An 18,023-nucleotide genomic window follows, 5' to 3' on the forward strand; every position below is an offset into this window, starting at 1 on the left:
GTTCAACCCTTTTTCACAGAAGCTGACCCAAGAAGTTTATTTAGCTAGTGAAATATTTTCAAAGCGTGAGCTAATAAAGGTTTTGAAGGTGAATAGCATATTTGGTGATATATGTTTGGGTCAATAGGATTCACGCCGATCCCCTCAGCCCTTGTTTGAAGCCTCCAAAAAAAAAACCCAAAACTAAATCTCAAATTAGTAAGAAAAAATTTATAACGAGGTAAACATTAATATTAAAATTAAAGCAAGAGTTGTCATTTCTTATTCTAAATTAATTTTAAAAAAATATTGGCCCCAGTTTAAATATCGAATTCCAAACTAAAACTCAATAAAATTACAGAGACCATAAATCAAATCTTCATAAAACTACACATACCATAATAAATATCAAAACTTAAATTGGATTAAATTATAAATTTAACTATTTATACTCATAATTTCTATATTTTTTTTAGATTCTTATATCTCAATCCTCTACCCATCTATTGGTCAAAAAAGAATTCTTTACCCATCCATTACCCTAATTTCCCAATTTTTTCTTCCCCCCTCAAATGGCAGGAATCAAAAGCTTCCAACTTCATCTTCCTCTATAATTTGGAACCCATTCCATATTTAACATGGCAGTTTCCGAAAATTGAGAAACGATCAAATGAGTTACAGGCTGAGAGTACTTAACCAGAGACGATTCCAAGGAGCGTGGTGAGATCTGAGCATCAGTTTTAAAAAGCTCGATTTTCAATAGCTTCATGGAATTACCAATCAGCAATTTTGCAGTTGAATCAGCTCATCATCTGCTCAGATCTTTATACTCTAAATCGCAACCACAAGTCAAGTCGAAATCAAGTGTAAATCAAACATAAAACAAAAAGGACCGCACGCATACTAAAGGGATCGATGATCATGGAAGAATACAACTCACTGGGAGCCTAATCTTCAATCTCAATGTTAGGGGCCGTTCTACTCCTGTTTCTGCTTCACCCTCCTTCCCCAACTCTTCCATTATATAGAGAAAGAAGGGCAACGGCAGGCGGTAGCTTCGTTAAACCCTAGCGAATTGTGCGCATTTGGGCCCATCTTGGCAGCGTCACAGCTTTTGGTCTCACTTTGGGCCCACCTCTTCTGCAAGGATGGGCCTGTTGGATAAATCAACTTGGCCCATAAAACAGTTGGCCCAAAATAAAAGTACTACATCCGGCTTTTAATATAAGATCTAATTGATTTATTTGATGACATTAAAAAAGTTAGTAAATCACCTTAAAGTATTTACATCTATTGTTTTTCACTCAACTAATATGTTACTCTTATAAATTGTTATATAATCTAGGAAAAATTAATTTCCCAGTTCTTAAAAGTTTACTTGAATTTTGAATCAGTTCCAATATTTTGTTCCACTTTTACTCAATTCTTCTTCTTTCTTTTTTTTTTTTTATATCAATTCCTTAAACTTTACACAGTTAGCTCCCTCAGTCCCTACCGTCTAAAATCGTTTAAAATGGTTAGCGCTATTGGGCATTCAGTTGTCAAAACAGAGGTATAAAAACAATAATTTAATCAAAAGCTGCTCCTTTACCATTGACGTCTTTTGCACATTGGGTATTTGAGTTCTTCCTTTCATTTTACAGAACTTTACATTACAACCCATTACGTCTCCCCTTTCATGGTTATCCCCTTCGGCAAAACTCTTCTTAGGATCAGCTCAACTCTCATGACACCCATCAAGGCCACACCGATACCTCTCTTTATTGTACCTGCAGCAACTCTCATAGCTTCAATTTCTTCCACAGGGAAATCTTCCAGTACCTAACTAGCAATACCAAGACTTCGCCTTCAACAAACATTAATCCAAATCAAATACTCTTTTCTCGCTCTTCAATTTTATTTCCAAAAAAAAAAAGAACGAAGCAGAGAAGCCATTTGTCTATGCTTTTCACGGTGTTTATCATCACCACCTTCTTTCCCATGCCGAACCTTGAAGAGGAAAGGGTTATCCAAGAAGAACTCTCGCTTCTTCCTCTTTCTACGAGCCGCCTATTTGCCAGATTGTCGCCAAAGTTTCCAAAAACCTCAAACGAACCCGGGCCCCTACCACAAGTGTAAGAAACACAATGGGATTCTTCATCAAGTTTTCTCCATAATCTCCATCATTGACTTCTGAAAGGTTTGGAGCCTTCTCAAATGTTCTATCGGTGACTTGAAGCGGCTTTTTAGTATCTTCGATTTCCACCGGCAGAACCGATTTTGACTCTCCCTCTGATGGATAACGATGACCCGATTCTCATTTGGGTTTGGTCTTGCACATGATTTTATCTTTCCACACCTAATGGTTAGATTTATATGTCTACCTGTCAGCGAAGTCAGCATTGATTTTTAAATATTTTTAAACAGTTTTAACAGTAGGGACTAACGTTAATAACGGATGAAACTGAAAGGATTTGATTTTTTTAAAAAAAAATACAAGCACTTGATTCAAAACTCAAATAATATAAAGACTGGGAAATTAATTTTTCATATGATACATGTAAGTATTAACATATCCTATAATTAAGTAATTTAATAATTTTTATAATTTTTTCTAATTAATCAACTAGATTTTATATCAGGAATGAAATTTAAAAGATTTGAAAAGAAGAAGAAGAAATAAGATAAACTTGATTCAAAACTCAAACAAAATATAGGGACTGAAAAATTAATTTTTTTTATAATCGAACAATACATGTAAATATTAAATATATATTATAATTAAATAATTTAATTTTTTTAAAAATTAATTAATTAGATTTTATATTAAGTGCAAAAATACATATAAATAAGTCCAATTTGGCCCCAGCATTTTGTTATAGGCACCTAGTCTACGTTCCCTAAATTTGACGCAGCTTTCTTCTCTCCTTGTGGCGGGGTATGTAATGTATTCTCTCAATTAGGAGTGTTCAATTTGTTCCGTCCTGGTTGTCTCATCTCGGTCCGGGTGAGTTCTGGACGGGACAGGACATGACAAAAAAAATTTCGGGACTGGACAAAAACAGGACAGGACGGGACGGGACGGGACACTAACCGAGACGAGACAGAACGCGGGACGGGGTCGTCCCGTTTTTTTTTTCTTTTACAAATTATTTATTAATAATTATTATTAGATTATTCAATTTACTTATTAATAATAACTCTTATTTTGATGGTGATTTGTAGCTCTTAAGTTATAGTATTATCTTAACAAAATCTCCTTCCTCAATAAAATAATTCATAAAGTCATTATATAGTGTTTTTTTACAGTATTTTTTTATAGTATTATTTTTAAACCTTTTTTATGCTGTATAATTGAGCTTTCTACATAATATTTTATTATAATGTTTTATCTTTAGAAGCCAAATAAAAAATAAATATTATAACATAAAAAATTCATATAAAAATTATAATATTTTTTTTAAAAAAAAAAAGGGAAGCGGGACGGGACGGGACATGGGACAAAATCCATGTCCTGTCCAGTCCTGTGAACACCCCTACTCTCAATGCCTCTCTCTCTCTCTATACAAACAATCTTTTTTTGTTTGTTTAATTGCTTATTTAATTTAATTAGTATAATTGCCAACGCTAGCATCAAACTATATACTACCTCCGGTTTTTAATATAGGAGCTCGTTTGATTTTTATTTTGGTTCTAAATACAAGACCCCAATCCACTTTGTCTCTAATATTTACGTATTTTTTCCAAGATAGTCATTCTAATAATAATAGTTCTAACCAATACACTTGATTAGCAAGAATACTTTAGGAAAGACAACACCTATTTATGACAAATAACTAACTTAACTTCTTTTCTTAATCTCCTCAAATTAATCAAGTAGCTCTTATAATTAGAAGGGGAGGTTATATATATATATATATATATATATATATATATATATTTGTCATCCTTCACCTGAAGAAAGAGACTTACTCATCTATTATATTCACGGATGGTCGAATATATTATTTGTTGAATTATTACCATGAGAAATATTGTGATCCTGTTTTCAAAAGTATTTTAAGTGATAATAATAAATGCATTGTCATTATGTCAAATGAATGGAAGAGATTATATCAAAGAGAAGAGACGATAGAGAGAAAATATAAAGGGAATAAAAATTTCTTGTATATTTTGGTTTTTCTCTTTTTCCCCCTCCCTTGGGACATTGTGATTGTTAAATTTTTATGAAAAGAGTTTTCAAAAGATTCTAACTTTTTTATATCTTTTTTCAAAAAATTAATCTTTTAATTTTTTTAAGTTTTAGTTATAAATTCTTTAACTATGATTCGATGTTAAATTTTTATGAAAAGAGTTTTCAAAAGATTCTAACTTTTTTGTATCTTTTTTCAAAAAATTAATCTTTTAATCTTTTTAAGTTTTAGTTATAAATTCTTTTAACTATGATTCGATGTAACTCAATATCCGAATTTTTAATTCATTTATACCTTAGTCTTTAACTTTTTCATATTTAATAATTTAATCTTTATCATACATAATTTATTTTTAATCCTCAAATAATTATCCTACATGGCAAAAAATATTATTTAACACCATTAAAAACTGCATACATGTGATCCAACTCAGCTCATACGTATTTAACAAATTTCTTAAGCAAAAAAACAAAATCATCTCATCATCGTCTCCTCCTTCCTCCTCTCCGTTCCAGAGCCCAATCTACTTCTTCACTCGCTCCTAGAATCTCTTCTTCCTCCTCGCCTTTCCAGAGACATACAAATACGAATGTACTGCATCTAAAGTAATCTAAAACAAAACCAGTATGAATTATAGAAGCAAGAATTTGATGGTGCTGTTTCATAATTTTGTCTGGGTCCTCACCATTTTTGCTTCCCATGTGGACTACATAAATCTGAAGTGATCCAATCCAGAATTCCTAATTCCATAATTTCCTGTAAGAAAAACTAAGCAGCGGAGATCACCTTTGCACAGGAGCACACGGTGATCTGGGCAACGTACGGAAATGGCAATCCTGGGAGGTGAGTGCCTTGGGTCTCTAGAAGGGTGAGGAGGAGAAGAAGATGGTGAATCGGATGTGCCTCTGGAAGAGGGAGAAGAAGACGATGAGCTGAGTTTTTTTTTTTTTTTTTTTTTTCCCTTGAAAGCTGAGTTAGATGACATGTGCAATTTTTAATGGGTTAAACGATATTGTTTTGCCATGTAAGATAATCATTTGGGGATTAAAAATAAATTATGTATGATAAAGATTAAATTATTAAATGTAGAAAGATTACAAACTGACAAATGAATTAAATGTTTAAGAACTGAGTTACACCCAATCATTATTGAAGGATTGAGTTATAAATGAATTAAAACTTAAAAGATTAAAAGAATTTTTTTTTCCTTTTTTTTTTTTAATGATTCTGGGCAAGTAATGATAATTCATGACCTGATTCTAAAATGTACAGAAGCTTCTATGTTAGTTGTTATATTTTATATTCAATAAACATGCCACTGTAATCTTTTTGGCTGTATTCAATTTTAAATATATTTATATAATACTCTTCCGGCCCTAAATATAAGACTCTTGTAGAGTAATTCTTAGTGTATTGATGGTTACGGAATGAAAGAATGAAACAAAGTCTTTTGTACTATCATGGTAATCATTTCATCTTCTATGTTACATTTCATCAGTAAGTAATGCCACTAGATAGATTATTTAACTGTCATTTTCACAACATATACTTCATATCTTCATGAACATGGTCCAAATCTTTTGCATCTGCATTAGAACTAATAATTTCCTTTATGACATCATAACTATACATAATATAACTACTAAGCTACCAAGCATCCATCAAAAAACAAGTTTCCATTATAACAAGAAACCTTTACCAGCATTTACAACGAATTGCTTGCATTGAAATCATCAACATGTAAAAATGGCGCAGCTTTTATCAACCATAAAGTTATTGCTTCAAATAATTTCATATATTATGTTACTTTTTATACCATCCCCTCCAAGGGAACAAGGATAACTAGTCGAGCAAATGAAAGTACGTATAGATGGCCAAATTTTGCACCAAGCCATTTTTGCAGAGCTAGTTACTACTGTTCTGAAACCAATGAATGACAAGGAGCTGTCTGTCCATATATAAGATCTATATATATATATATATATATATGTTCTATTGGTACAATCACTACATGACATATTTCCATTTTTTGCAGAGCTAGTTACTACTGTTCTGAAACCAATGAATGACAAGGAGCTGTCTGTCGATATATAAGATATATATATTCTATTGGTACAATCACTACATGACATATTTAACAGCATAGTAAAAGCTGTCAAAGTATATTGACTCGATGTCAATTTGAAATAATGTTATATATCCATATTTCAACTCAACCTGGTATATTCTTCTAATGCGACACATAATTGCATCAGTGCGACACATATTTCAACTCAAAGCATGTGCAGAAGAATTTACCACTGTTTCCGTCCCATGTCTGCCTCTGCTCGGCTACTGTGTAAGGTAACAAAGAGGAACAGCTTACATCACTTCCATACCTTGCCAAGGAGGAGCTATTAATGGGATATCGATATGCCTGGAAGCTTTCAATAAAAAATGACGAAATCCATGCATGAAGGGTTTCTTAGCGTTCGCAGCGTGCACGATGCACGTTAAACTATGGTCTGGCCAAGCACAAAGGTAACTAGACTCAGCTCAATGAAAAATATCGTGTTGACAAAAGACCGGTCAACTGTCCATCCGAAAATTGTGATTCCTCCAGGATTAGATTGCAAATACATCACTGCAAATTTAAGGGAATGCTTAAGCAACAAGTCTCAGTTCATACAAAACAAGCGGACAATCTACTTCCAATTCTTTAAACCAGAAGCTACATAGAACAAGATCCGTAAACTTAAAAAATGCTTCATAAAACAATAAATTCCAGATGAAGCATGATTGGACCACCCAATGAAGAAAAATTGAATTAGACAGGAAAGTCTACTGTAAAAGAAGTAATCTTGCTAGCACTAATAATCTCAATGGGAGATGCAAAAATAAGAAATTGAGTTCAACAAACAAAAAAATGACTTATGGATTCTTTATGAGGGCAGAAGAATCCCCAGGTAGCAGCATTTGCAACGTTAACCTCCAGGTTTTCATTCTTTTATCAAGAGATGACATATTGGTTGCTCGTACCATGCAGAAGAAGATTCCCAAAGTCAAAGACAAATCAGCAGTAGCATAAATTAATGCTGGTTGAGTCTGGTAAGACTGCTATCATCAAATCACATATAAACGCTGGTTTTGATCCATGACGATGAAGAGTGACAAAGATGCATATCAGATGGAAATGTCATTTTACGGGAAGTTAAAACTTAAAATAGATATTTAGTATTCTCTTAGATGAACCATGTGCCTCTTAAGCTGGACTAAACGAGCACAATCAGCCTTGAAACACCAAGAAAAATACAAAAAATCACAACTTGTTATCCATGAAGAACTACAAAGAGAAAAAAAATTTCTAGAGTTTTTCAGTCAAAATACAAACACAGTAGATGTTTTAGGGAACAAAAGTTTATGTATCAGTAATTATTTCAGGCCCTGATGTATGAGAATTATTGCATGGCTGAAGTAAGTATTCTATGTGAATAAATTAAGTGGTAAAAGAAAACAATGTCCATGCTCAAAATCATAGCCACTTGTGGCGGAGCAATTTAATACATCGATGTTTATGTATAAATATGCTGTTATTATCACAAATTAATATAACCAACTAGATAAATTCAACATTCTATGCACAAAAATTCGTTGAGTAACATACCAAAGGCTTGCCTCTTGTGCTGTGATGCCATATAAGAAGCCAGCTGGGTATTAGTAGACATCCCAATGTAATCCAATGACTCTACGTCACTTTCAGAGTAATCCAAATATAATGAATTCAAACGGTTGCAGCCTCCAAATTCCCTAAGCTAACGGAATTTCTCAATTGAGATGCATCAGAAGAGGTGCACGTTGCCAATGCATGCCATCTACTAGCAAGAGAAACTATTGTTTTGAGCTCTATGAGAGATTCTTGTAGCTGCATGCAGGCAAATAATGATTCCAACGACCGGCAGAAGTGTAGAGACCTGAAAGGATAAACAGATAAAAGAAACGGAATAAACCTGCAGTGAAGGAACTTTAAATCTTAACAAAAGCAGGAAAAGCAATGAGAAACTATTTAGATCCTGGAACTAAGTAACTCCTTAATGATTAGGATAATCGAACTTACAGCAAAATCTCCACCATTTGTTAAAGAAATTATTTCCCCGTATACTGTGATCTGTAACAGAGTCACGAATTGGCTAGTGTGACAACCAAGAATTGCAGAAGAAGATATATTCTGAACCTGTGGCTTATTTTTGAGAGATGATAACGCAACCGTATGTGCTCTTCCATGAATACTAACACATCAGATTCCCTTTCTAAGAGCTTCCCATAATCATCGAAGTGGATAACTTGCAAATTGCAGACCAAGTGAAACAAATGCTGGCTGATAGAGAGATTGTACTCACATAAGTCCAAGATATTGTTAAAGCTAATAAAATAGCAACTGAGAGCCACCATGACTCACGACGTACATATATAAGGCGAATGATTTCTCGGGCCATCTTCAACAGGAAACATGGCAGTAGCCACAGAACGAGCAAGCGCATAGACTCCTAAAGGGGGAAAAATGAAAAATACAAGTCTTAACACTGCTTAATGGTGAATCCCCTACCCCATTGATAGGGAAAAAAAAAAGGAAGGTACAGAGCGGAGCAAACGGATCAATGGAGCTCAGCTTGTACGTAGAAGACAATGGTATCAAGAACCCCAAGATCATAAAATAGTAAAACTGACATAGATTTACACCACTTCTGGGAGAATTTTTATGAACTAGCATGGTGACATTTCAGAAGTTTGCAGTAATGATCACAGTGATGTAACAGAAACAAATATAATAACAAATAAATAAATTTGTAAATGTGCAGATAATTTTTACACTGATTGGCCACGTGTATACCTAAAAAACTTGAATTTGCACACCGAAATTTGTTTAACGTAATCTTTGTGAAAGTAGAATTTTTACAGTGATTGGCCACACGTATATACCTAAAAAAACTTGAATTTGCTCACCAAAATTTGTTTAACGTAATCTTTGCGAAAGCTGGCTATTTGCCCACTGTGACGGTCAACAAAGAGGAACCTCCTTAAACCGTACTTGCGCAGATTATGGGAGAGGCAAACCAAGGAGACGGCGGCGAGGCACGCCTGAAGGGCCACAACGTCCATCTCAAAATTCCTAATCTGATACTTCTCACAGTTGGAGCAATCACTGAAATGAAGCGCCAATAGCGGAACTACCACACCAATAGCCATGAACGCACTCCAAGACAGAGCAAAGCCTAACACCGAAGACTGATTGAACCCAAGTACAGTGAGAAACGTTTCCAAACGTCGAAGTGTTTGATCCAGTCGAACCTCTTCATCATTCTCTTCTTGTTGTGCTTCATCTACTTCAATGCCGTTTTGATTCGGATTTGAACTTGAAGCGAGAAGGGGCGTCAAATAAGGAACTTGCTCTGGTTCTGAATCGAGATTGGCCATGATTCATGGAATCAAATCGGCGGATGAAATATCACCGTTATATGTGACGAATAATGGCATGCATTGTCGCTAGAAGTTGGTGGTGGACGCCGAAGTTGCTGAATTCTTCCCTCTCTGTCTAGTTTCATCTGGTTAAAATTTTTGGTAGGGGAGCTAAAATGTCCCCTCCCCTCCCCTCTCCATTTTTGCTTCTCTTCAAATTAGGAGTTTTGGAGGGGAGTTAAAAGTTTGGATCATTATGCCCTTATAATTTTTTTAATATTTCCACTTCGACCCATAAATTATTATTATAATATTATTTCAAATAAAAATATATTATCCTAAATAAAAAAATAAAAAATATATACATTATTATAATTAAAAATATATTATAAAATATTTTATAAATAAAAAATTATTTGTTTTTATAAATATATTATTTATTAAAATATATTTTAAATTTTGAAAAAAAGATAGCCTAAAGAAAATAAAATTTCATTTTTCTTAGAGCATATAAAATTTGTTTAAATTGATTATTTTAAATCTATTATTATATTAATTAGAATAAAAAATTACTATACCATTTTTTTAATACACTATTAAATGATAAGACTGAATTTTTATTAAATTATATATTAAATTAAGATGTAAATTAATTTATATAATATATCAATAAAAAACATAAACTAATATGTGAGGGTAAAATAGTAATTGATTATTACTATCCCTCCTCTCCCCTCCCTTGAACCAAATAAGGAATCATTAAATACCCTCCCCTCCCCTCCTTTTTAATCAACCAAATAGGTGAGGATAAAATCTCCCTTCCCCTCCCCTACCTCTCCCTCCCTCCCTCCCTCCCCTCCCCTCCCCTCAAACCAAACACACCCTTAGTCTGCTTCCTCAAATCTCCAGGCATCGTAAGAGAAATATAAGGTGTTTCGCGAAATTGTGAGCTTCCTTAGTTGTCTCCGTCTTGTGGTGACGCGTGGCTTACACCTTTTAATGGACCCAGAAATTTCGAGGCCCAGACGTGCGTAAAAGTGACCGTTGCTTAGAAGTTAGAACTCTATTTTTGTTCTTTTTAAGCACTTCGAATTTTTTTTCAAGGACATTGTCACTGTAAAATATTCTGTAATTTATTTAGTTTTTTTAAGTGTGTATAATACTTTATTTGGAACTTAGAGTTCAGGTATTTATGGTGTTTAACGCAAAAAAAATATTTTAAAATGCTAAATCAATTATTAAATATTTTAAAGGCTTTAAGTATTTGTAAAAATATTCTAAGATGCTAGATAAAAGAATGTTAGAAATATGTTTTTTTTTAAAAAAAGTACTTCTTGGATTAACAGTAACTTTCTTCTCTTCCATTCATGGATTTCGGGGGTCACTTATCAATGTCGGGGATTTTGAACCCACAGCATTTCACCTTCTTTTCCCTTCATAGATTTTCCGTGGATCACTTATCAGTGTTGGGGATTTGGAACTCAACGTCTCGCCTGAAGGAAACAATAAGAAATACAATTGGCATCATTTTGGCAATAAGTGAATAGTTGAACTGATAATTACATAGAATATTTTTGTAAGCACAACCTTGAATATTACTACTCCCATACTTAATATAACATTTATTTGACTAATTTGAAGAAATTAGGTAAGATAGTTCAGTTAGTTATTTGTAGTAAATAAATGTTGTCTTCCCTAAAATATATTTATTAATCATATGTGTTTAAATTAGCTATTAATAGTAACTTCTTAATATATACAACTACTATAAAAATTACTTAAGGACAAAATAGATAAATATTAAGATAAAGTGAATTGAGATCTCATATTTAAGACTAAATTAAATATCAAACTAGTCATTATATTAAAAATTGAAGATAGTAATTGAATTTTGTAATATTGCTTATATTTGCCTACCAATGAAGTAGCAGCATTGGCCAATATATATATATATATATATATATAGGCATTATGATTTCGCATTATTTCTTATTTTTTTGAAAAAAATGATCAACCACTGCAGAGCTCCGATTTTTTGCTGATGGCCACCGACATCCAGTAGTCCGAGGTTTTTTGTTTTAAAAATAAAGTGGCCAAAACAGAGTTTAAACTCATGACTCCTTACTACACCAAAAAAATTATCACCACTAACCCATCTAGTTCACTTAATCATATGATGCAAGTAAAAATATGCGACAAAACAAATCGAAGTGTTTAACTTTAAATGAACAAGTGAAATTTGGAGATTTACAATTCAAATTTAAAGATGTGTAAGAAACATAAAGGAATTCACAACCCTCAAATACAAGTGTTTAGATGCAAGTGAATTAGTGAAATTCAATCATTTACAATCTAAATTCGATGATTTACGAGAAACATAAAACAATTTACAACCGCAAATACAAGTCTCTAAGTGTAAATAAACAAATAAAATTTAGCAATTTATAGTCAAAATTCAATGATATACAATCCAATTTGACGATTTACAAGAAACTTAAGTGAATTCCTTTATGTTTATATTTCTTGTAAATCAATAAACTTGGGTTATAAATCGCCAAATTTTACTTATTCGTTCACATCTTAAACTTACACTTGAGGTCATAAATTTTCTTATTTATCATATAAATCAACGAATTTGGGTTATAAATCGTTTAATTTTACTTGTTTAATGACACATCAACACTTGCATTTAAGAGTTATGAATTCTTTTATGTTTCTTGTAAATCATCAAATTTGGGTTGCAAATCACCGAATTTTATTTATTCATTCACATATAAACACTTGTATTTAAAGGTTATGAATTCTCTTATATTTCTTATAAATCGCTAAATTTTGGTTTTAAATATCAAATTTCACTTGTTTATTTACAATCATACACTTGTATTTGTTTTGTTACAGATTTTTTTTTTTTGCATTTTGTTTAATTGTGCTAAGAGATCATGAGTTCAAACCTCCATTAACCACCTTATTAAACAAAAATTCTTCAATGGTCGAAGCTCCAGCGGTGGTTGATCTTTTAAAAATAAAACTAAAAATAAAGTGAGGGCATAATTGTTCTTCGCTTATAATTTTTAATTTTATTTTAGTCAAAACGGGTGCAGTGATTTTTTGAATGTTATGGGCAGGGGGTTTTTGGAAATTAAATTTGTTCAACAAGGATTAAGTGAAATTCTCCCTACTTAAAATTTTAAGGTCAGTATTTTGTTGTTATTAAAGAGAAAAAATATTTTATAAAATCAATGGATTAAAATGAAATATTTATAAATTAAAAAATGCATTTTTATCATCTTGAATTTTAATCCAAAGGAAAAAAATAATAACAGTAGTGGAATGTCAATGTCAACCACAAGAATATTAGACACAAACAAATGATATCGCACTTAGTGAGCCACAATTTACATGCTTTCTACAATATTTAAAGTAGAATTAAAATTAAAATGGCCTATTGCATCAACTTCTCTCGCTATCTTTGTCCCCTGAACACCGGGAATTCAAAATAAAAGAGCAATACAAAATTGCTGAGATCCTCTCTCAATTCTTGAGAAACCTAAAGAATGTATAGCATCTCAGAGATTTCATTTTTATTTGAATTTAAATATAAAATCTTAATTTATTTTATTTCTCATATTTATTTATATTTTTCTAAAACAGTTCTTATAGTGGTTGTACATATTAAATATTTTATTAAATAGTAATTATAATTAATATACTTGATTAGCAAGAATATTTAGAGAAGATAACAAATATTTATTATAAATAATTAAATTAACTAATTCTTTAACCTATTTAAATTAGTAAACTAGCTCTTTTATTAAAGATTAAAAGTAGTATTATATACACTGTAACTACTAGCTGGTACAATACAACCAATGAGAGTGTGCCACCATACACCTTCTACAATATTCTAAGGAAGCAATATACAACACGTATTTACAAATTTCATAACAGACTAAAGGCTATTAGGCTGACTACTGGGCTTGGGCTTGGGCTTGGGCTTGGGCTGGATTAATGAATTGGAGCTGGACGTTTTATCTTTATTTCGAGAAAATAGAAGTTTATATTGAGAAGAACTTAATTTATTCTCTTCACCGTGTCGTCAAATATAAAATATTTGGGCGAAAGAAATCAGGACCCTCATGCCACCTGAGCATGCATAAATTTAGGTCCCAATCTTTTACTGCCTATATTTTGTGAAAGTAAGAGGGTGATGTTCCCACTTCAGAGTGAACTGTGGTCTTGTAAACAAGTGGATTTTTTTTTTTTTTTTGGTGATCACTTATGGAAGAAGATTCAAGAATAACTCTAAGTGTATGACATCATTTCCATGAAGAATAGTTTCTGCTTGGCTACTATAACTTGATACATTATGTTGTTTTATGAATAATTATGAATCATTGATTGAGAGACGTAAATTTTAAAAAGAGGAATGGGTTTCATTTTTATCAGCATATTGTTATCACCTTAACTATTTCTATTTTCTTTTTTGTAATTTTAATTTTTAATATATATTCTTGCATCTTGTAAGCAGAGAACAAAACAGTAAATCACAAATAAAAATAGATATGCATGCTTACATCTACAATTTTTCTGCCAACAAAATGAGATAGAAGCAACAATCAAGGTATTGAGAATCAAACTAGTCACCAAACCAATCAAAGCAATAATATGAGGGTTAGCAATCTAATCGGAGTAGGATTGAGGTCGAATTAATCATAATTAGAATAATACAGTTTAGTTAAAATAAACAAAAATATTTATATATAACCATAAAAAGCAATATTTAAATAAAAAAGGCATTAATTACAAGTAATTGAAACATTCATACATAAGACACATATAATCTAACAAAATAGAGTCACTAAATCACAAATACGATGAGCTTCTATTTTCTTTTCCCCACTCAATACAATGTTGTTCCAGGCTCAGCAAAGGGGAAAAATTATGTAAAATCCAATCCAATTGACCTGTTCAATCCAAATGATTGACGGGTTGCACTAGGTTAATCCCAAATAAATCACGTTGATCCCAAGTCAATTAATTCCCATTTTCATTGGTTGACCAGACTGGTCCGGTGACTAGGTCACTAGTCCGACCAGCCAGTTCAGTCCAGGTTTCAATACTTGCGCTAACGAGAAATCAAATAGATATGCTATTGGGAATTCCACGACCTGTTACCCCTGGTCCTGATGACCGAAGCAATAGTTCATAAGGAGGAACGCCAGCACCACTTCTGTTCTTTAGACGGACGTCTTTGTTTCTTGCATTGATTATATCTTCTATCTCCTCAAGTCTAGCAGAGAATACACTAAACAATTTATGGATCTCTTGGTCATTGATCCAGTGAGTATGCAATGGATTCAATTGACCTAAATACTCTTCATCAGGGGAATGAGTGGACAATGTGTCCTGAACTGCCATTATTTTGGTAGCTTGAAGTTGAGTAGGCAATGATGATAAGAAAAAGTGCTGAGGATTTTGAATTAACTTCTCATAATGAGGTTCATTTTCTTGGGGAATGAGTTTCCTCATTAGGGTAGGACGATTAGGCACATACCCTCCAAAAGGGTATTGTCCAAAGTTTATTGCAGCATGTTGACCTGACGCTACCCAAATCATCGTGGAAAGTATGCCAGAGAGATCCTCTTTGCTCTCGAGTTTAGGCCACCAGGGCTCATTCCTTTTGTCGTGATGACCCTTATGTTTAATTTCATTCCACCATGCTTGGAGCTCGAAATCAGATGTGATAGAATTTGAGTCAGAATAAAAGTGCTCAACATATGACTCTACCCATTCTTTTATGGCAGACCAAATTAGGAGTCCATCTGCAGCGTAGGGGTAGTCTTCAATCACCAGTTTTACACCACATGGCATTGAAGGGTCTTCTACAGCCATTCCCCTAGGAACAAAAGAAAAAGAATCAATATGCCACTGGTATTGTCAATGTCGTATTCCCTTTGGTCTCAAATACAAGATACTGCAACTAATTTACACATACCAAGGAAATTGGTTGGAGACAGTTTTTTGTCATTAAATTTGTCCTGAAACAAAATTCTTTCCACACTTACCCCTTCTAGCCAAATGATTAATTTCTCCCTATAAGTCTTTCTCATGCTTTGGAAATCACTCTTCTTATTTTTGTGAAAGATTCATAATTAGGGTTAAAATATTTAATGCACCAAACAGACCCCTTATGTTTTATATTTTGGGACGAAGAAACCTTCCTTCCAATGTCTTGTATTTGAGATCCACAGGAATAGTTGGAAATAAAACTAGAAGAAAGAATAGAAACACATTGGACACAGAAAAACCTATTAGTGAGCTAGCAAAAAAGAGACAACAGGGGAAAATTTGAAAGCTAGGAGTTTTTGTCATTGAATTAGCGATACAAGCAAAGTTTACCTTCGAATAAGATCTGCTGGAAGTGACTCCATATCAAACCGCCACATATTCTTGTAGGCTGCTGAGCTAAGCTCCATTGCATACTTTCCTGGACTGAAGGAAGCCTCAATTATTCCCCCTCCATTTATTAGATTCTGTCGTGCTAGTGCATTAATTTCCAGTGTGTAGCGCATATGAGGATGTAGCAGCTTGTAAATGGGGTGCATTGAGCTTAGCTGTCTATGAGTGGCAATTATATATGGCTCCATGCATGCATGAGTCCTTAACCTGCACATTAACAAGTACCGAAACATCTTCATTTCAGCCCATTATGACAATGTCCACTTTCTCTGCTGAATAACTAAATTTAAAAGGTAAATTCATTCAGAATTATCATGAACTTTTACAATTGTAGAAGCACTATAGATACGATGTATTTTGGAGTTTTTCCATACTGTTCGAAATCAGCTTTTTGTGTTGTCTTACCAGTGATTTACTAGTTGATGGATACCAGCATCATTAGAGCAAACATGAGCTTTTGCTAACTTCCAAATCCAGTGTGCTGTAGCATCATGGCCATGTGTATAAACCCGCTTATTCCCTGGTGATGATGGTGTTGGAGGAAGAGAAAGCTCAATAGCAATAGGCCGCAGAATACACTTGGGACTATGGAAGAGAATTGTCCTTGAGGCATAGGCTTTCCTCCCAGGCAAAGAGTTCATCTTCTTGATAAAAGGCAAAAGCATGTCGTGGAAGTCTAGGATAAATAGTCTTTTTTCCTCAATAGCCTGCCAATATAAAAATAAGAGGTAGAAGATAATGGGGTTTGAACTTCTATTAAATAGAACAAGTCAGGCGAAACTAGAAAAACAGAAACCTTTTCCAAGCTCATTCCTCCAATTTCTTGTTCCAGTAGTTCCTTGGTTATTGCTGACTCTGAAGGACCATACTCAACAGGATCTAGTTTGCTGCGAATAGGAAATTCCTGTGGAAGACAAGTAACAAAGAAATTATTAACGGTATTGCTAACAAACAAATGAAAACATCAGTAACCATTGATTGTTATTATAAATATTACATTCAACAACTCAATATTTACTGGATTCACCCCAGCGAGAGTCTGCCTTGCAAATTCGTTGTCTCGCAGCCAAGAGAATCTATCCCCTGAACAGGTATAAAAACTAGTACGGATGACGAGAATGTGTTTTTCAGACTTGTTAAAGTAGACGTACTCACTAACATGAATGAATGAATCTCATATTAACATCACTCATGAAACTAGAAACGGAACTAGCAGAAGTAACATACTCTTTATAACAGCTGGGATGTCATATTTTAACAATCTTTCTCCAACACTGACGACCTGTTTCATCATCTTGCCCAATAATAGATTCTCTAACATGTTTTTATGCTCTTCACCTCTCAGAACAACTCCATCAATATAAAGCTTGTCAATCTCGGAAAAGCAGTTAAATGGAATGTCTGAACTTGACAGCGTTGCAGCAAGCAAAGGAATAAGATTGTGGAACAGAGCTTTCACCCTTCCAGCAGAGAAAGTATCCTGCTTGATTTCTTCGAATGCTTCATCACGAGGCACGTATACAGGATGTGGCTTTTCAATTCTACTCTCAGTCAGTGGATCTATTCACAACCACACCAACCATGTTGCTGGTAAGATCAGAACCGCTTCTCCAAATACCATAAATATATATTTAAAAGGCAGAAAATATTAATTCAAATTCGCTCATTCTCAACTAACTATTTAGCCCTTGAACTTGTATGATTCAATACTTCAAACCTTTTGTCTTTCTATACTTCAGTCTCAAAACACATCAGAGTCAAATATTTGGAAGACTAAATCATATAAGATCAGAAACTTAAATAATATATGCATGTATATGCAAAAATTGTTCTTTATTTTTTTAAGAAAAAAATATTAAAAAATGCAATATATACCTGTGGAGGTGGGGGGCCGACCGGTTCTACAACGCCTCGGGTAAGGCCTTTCGTCACCCCCTACGACCGGTCTAAGCGATGTCCTGGTCCTTGTCAGGATTTCCA

At 33.3% G+C, this 18,023-nt stretch overlaps 2 protein-coding genes and 1 non-coding gene across 3 annotated transcripts; all 3 read right to left on the reverse strand.

Moving 5' to 3' along the window:
* Positions 1-707: 707 nt before the first annotated feature.
* Positions 708-797, reverse strand: LOC114728589 (small nucleolar RNA SNORD36). The gene has a single exon (XR_003738678.1). It is a non-coding gene; the product is annotated as a small nucleolar RNA SNORD36 (small nucleolar RNA).
* A 5,635-nt stretch (positions 798-6,432) lies between these two features.
* Positions 6,433-9,631, reverse strand: LOC114728586 (uncharacterized). Its single transcript, XM_028915495.1, is given in 8 exon segments — positions 6,433-6,774; positions 7,795-7,917; positions 7,920-8,025; positions 8,027-8,101; positions 8,245-8,321; positions 8,324-8,500; positions 8,503-8,674; positions 9,132-9,631. Coding segments are annotated over 8 exon segments (1,332 nt in total). The 5' UTR covers positions 9,603-9,631; the 3' UTR covers positions 6,433-6,643.
* A 4,732-nt stretch (positions 9,632-14,363) lies between these two features.
* Positions 14,364-17,603, reverse strand: LOC114728579 (lipoxygenase 6, chloroplastic-like; the record flags this gene model as incomplete). The annotated part of the gene is made up of 6 exons (XM_028915487.1): positions 14,364-15,480; positions 15,984-16,250; positions 16,449-16,750; positions 16,840-16,947; positions 17,041-17,126; positions 17,271-17,603. Coding segments are annotated over 6 exons (1,856 nt in total), but the record flags the coding sequence as incomplete, so codon positions are not given.
* Positions 17,604-18,023: the final 420 nt, after the last annotated feature.

Source organism: Neltuma alba, unplaced genomic scaffold (genome assembly GCF_004799145.2).
Source record: "Neltuma alba isolate B1F8T4 unplaced genomic scaffold, ASM479914v2 tig00012557_pilon, whole genome shotgun sequence".
NCBI classification, from domain to species: domain Eukaryota; kingdom Viridiplantae; phylum Streptophyta; class Magnoliopsida; order Fabales; family Fabaceae; genus Neltuma; species Neltuma alba.